This window comes from Parus major, chromosome 5 (genome assembly GCF_001522545.3).
Source record: "Parus major isolate Abel chromosome 5, Parus_major1.1, whole genome shotgun sequence".
In the NCBI taxonomy this organism is placed as follows: Eukaryota; Metazoa; Chordata; class Aves; order Passeriformes; family Paridae; genus Parus; species Parus major.
Genome location: NC_031774.1, coordinates 49,567,363 through 49,570,739, shown reverse-complemented (window position 1 = coordinate 49,570,739; position 3,377 = coordinate 49,567,363). Strand labels below are relative to the sequence as shown.

The 3,377-nt window shown below is 57.9% G+C and overlaps 1 protein-coding gene across 1 annotated transcript in view; it reads left to right on the top strand.

Annotated features, from left to right (window-relative positions):
- The first annotated feature begins 2,753 nt into the window (after positions 1-2,753).
- Positions 2,754-3,377, top strand: part of BCL11B (BAF chromatin remodeling complex subunit BCL11B) — a 93,651-nt gene continuing 93,027 nt past the window's right edge. Inside the window, exon 1 of the mRNA XM_015629700.1 lies at positions 2,754-3,304. Coding sequence (XP_015485186.1) covers positions 3,247-3,304 — 58 coding nt within the window. The 5' untranslated portion in view covers positions 2,754-3,246. The remainder of the gene's footprint in view (positions 3,305-3,377) is intronic.

Below are 3,377 nucleotides of genomic sequence, written 5' to 3'. Positions count from 1 at the left end.
ATTAACAGCTTTCAGTGCTAATGATCACAAGTGCCAGACAGGGGAGGAAAGAGAAGACTGAGAAATCACTTTGGAATTTTTTTTCCTCTATTGGGATGTATTTTCGGAGGAGGAGGAGGAGGCAGGCTGGGGGCTCAACCTCCGAAGCCTTGCCCGCAGCAGGAGAGACGGGAGGTGACTTGCGGCGGCCCCGCTGCCCCGGGAAGCCGGGGAGTCCGCCTGGTCAATCATTGCCGGCCCTTATCTCCTGCTCTCGGTGCCCACTGGAAGACACCGGTTAATCAACAGATGATGCCCAGTAACTTCCCGATAAGCCGCGCTCCCAAGGGGTGCAGCTTCCTGCAGCTCGCTGAAAAGCGGCGGCGGCCGCCGGCGGCCGGACTTTGCACCCCACGAGGGCCCCGTGGCCGCAGCCCCGCGGCGTGGCCTGGGGCCGGGCCGCGGCACAGCCACACAAAGCCTCTCGGCCTCGCCAGCCGCGAGCAGAGCGGCACCAAAGCGGAGAGAGCGCTGAGGGCGACTCGGTCCCCGCTGACCGGCCCCGGCCCCTTCCCGCGGGGGCGGAGGTCAGCGAGGGGTCGGAGCCTCTTCTCCCGCCCAGCTCCCCCGCGATGGTGCCGTATTCTTTACCCCGACTCGGACACGGCTGCCCCGCAGGGCAGGACTGGGGGCTCCCCCTCGGGGCCCCGGGGCCGTGGGCCCTTCCCTCCCGGCCCAGCGGCGAGGCCCCTGCCTTCACCACGGTCATTTTCCTTTGCAGGACCCCGCAGAACAAACCAAACACACAGGGCGAGCAATCGCAGCAGTTTAAGCGCCGCTAATGGTCTTTGACGTGCTTGGGGAGCGTTAGTAGAGGCGGAGGGCCGAGCGCGGGCGCGGAGGGCAGTGCCGGGCTGGCCCCGCGCCCACCGGCCGGGGCTGCCGTGCCCGCCGCCCTCGGCACTCGCCGGCCCGGGCTGCGGGGTCTGGCAGCGCCGGAACGGGAGCTGTGAGCGGGTTGGCGGCGTGGGGAGGGAGAGGCAGATTTGCTGGAGGAGGCGAGAGCGATGCTGTTTAGCCAAATTCTTCTCAAAGCTGATTAAGGGCACCGAGATGAATTCTGGTCCCCTCAAGACTCTCATGCGATTTGATATGAAAAACACTCATGTAACGTGGAAAGTAAATGACACGAGTGCAGCGCGGGTCTCCAAGTGGGCTCCGGGTACAGGATGGTTCCTCTGTTTTCTGCTCCATCTGCCTCCGACCCCCCAGGCCTCCCCTCTCCCCGTTCCCCTCGCCCTGGCCAGACCTGGTGCTGAAAACCTGTTTGCACCGAACTGTTTACTTATCGGGGGAGGAGGGAGAGAGAGAAACAATCTCAGGAGATGGGCCAGGAGAGCGGAGGTAGAGGGGGGGAAAAGTTGGTTTCCAAGAATCTTCCAAGTTAGAAACGCACGCAGTTGTGGGCATTTACCTGCGTGTGAAATAGGAGGACAAGTGCACTGGGATGCAGTTCCTGGGAACTCGGCGTCTCTCCGTTCGTGGCTGAGATTTAATTTCTCCAAGGAAAAATAGTCTCTGCCAGGATTTTAAGGGAAGGGGGGTTGGGGGGTGGGAGAAGGTCGGAGCGTGTGTGCGTGTGCGGATCGGGTGTGCGCGCGTGTCCCGCTACCATCGCACTTCGGGTAGGGAGAGAGGAGGGGGAAAAAAAATCCCTCTCCCCAGCCCACACAGATATTTGTGTTGTTGTAAAACTGTTTGAAAGAAATGCAGGGGGAACGCGTTCGCCGCCGAGATGCTGCGGCGGCGCCTGGAGGGAAGGAAGAGCAGCCCGCGACCCCTGGGGAGCCTCCGCTCCTGGGCACGGACGGCGGGAGCACGACCCAGCGCCGAGCCCGGGCGGCGGAGAGCGGCGGCCGCGATGAGCAGAGGCGAGGCGGCGGCACGGGCGGGCAGCGCGGCACCGGCGGGCAGCGGCAGCGCCTCCCCCCGCGGACCCCGCGGACCCCGGCCGCCTCCCCGCCCGAGCCGCCCCCGCTGCGGCCGGCGCCGGGCTCGGGGAAGTTTGGCCGTGCGTGAGGATGCGGATTTATTCCTTCCCCCTTCTCTTTCCCTGGCCGCCGGCGCTCCGCGTACTGAAAGCGGCACTGCACAAAGCCCGGAGCGGCGGCGAGCCCTGCGTGTGCCGTAGTTGGTGTGTGTGCGGTGTGTGTGCGTGTGCGTGTGCGGTGTGTGCGGTGTGTGCGAGTGGCGTTTCTTGTTCTCTTGCAGGGTACAATGTTAAAAAGCCACCGCTAGTCGCCCCCAGTGCTCCTACTCTCTGGGTCTTTTTGTCTCTAGTGCAGATTAAACGTCACGTCCGCACTTGAACTTGAATTTTATCCCATTGTACAGAGGCAGCCCCAGCCATAGAGAGACAGAGCGCTCCCAGAGAACCAGGACTCCGCCATCTTCACATTGCAATATATAATAGTAATAGCCAGCACCAGCCCAGCTGCACTGGGGGCTTCCTTCCTTCCAGTCCCAGTGCCAGGCGAGGGGGGAAGAGTGCAAAGTGGTGCAGGAGCACTGGCAATCCAAAAGCACCAGGGCAAAGCAGTGCCACTTGAACTGGGAAAGAGGAGACACAGTTTCGGCTACCCCTTTTCAAAAAAATTCTCTCTATATATCTACCCAGCAAGGGTCAATCTCTGAGAAACATTTTTTGGCGATTTTTTTTTTTTTTTGTGGGGGCTATCCCAATTCTAGTACTTTTCTTCTTCTTCTTCTTTTTTTTTACTACAGTTTTTTCAAATTTTTCTTTTTTTTTCTTTTTTCTTTTTTTTCTTTTTCTTTTTTTTTTTTTTTAACCCTCCTGGTGGAAAAGCGCACTTGCCAATTTGCCAAGCACTCTGGAAAGAGGGAAAGAGAAAAGTGTCACTGGCGGTGCATATCCTCCTAAGTTCAAGAAGAGATCTGGAAGTCCAAGCAGTGGAGAAAAGACAGTGTGTGAAAGAGAAAGAGAAAAAGAGCGAGAAAGAGCTTTTCCTGATGATGATGATGATGATGATGATTTTTAATTGAGAGGGAATCCCATCCAGTGCAACACAGCAGCAACAAAAAGGAGGCTTTTTTTTCGTTTTTGATTTTTTTTTTGAAAGAAGAACTCGATAAAGAAGAAGAAGAATAAAGAGGAAAAAAAAAAAAAGAGGAGGAGGATCGGCCCCCCAACACATCCCCCCAAACCAGTGCAGCTCTCCAGGCGATGCCAGTGTAAATGCCAGGGCAATGTCCCGTCGCAAGCAGGGAAACCCGCAGCACTTGTCACAAAGAGAGATTATCACACGTAAGTTTGAACTTGGAACCAGACCGAGCCGAAATCGAGAAGCAAAATTAGGGAAGGGGAGGAAGCGGTTGGG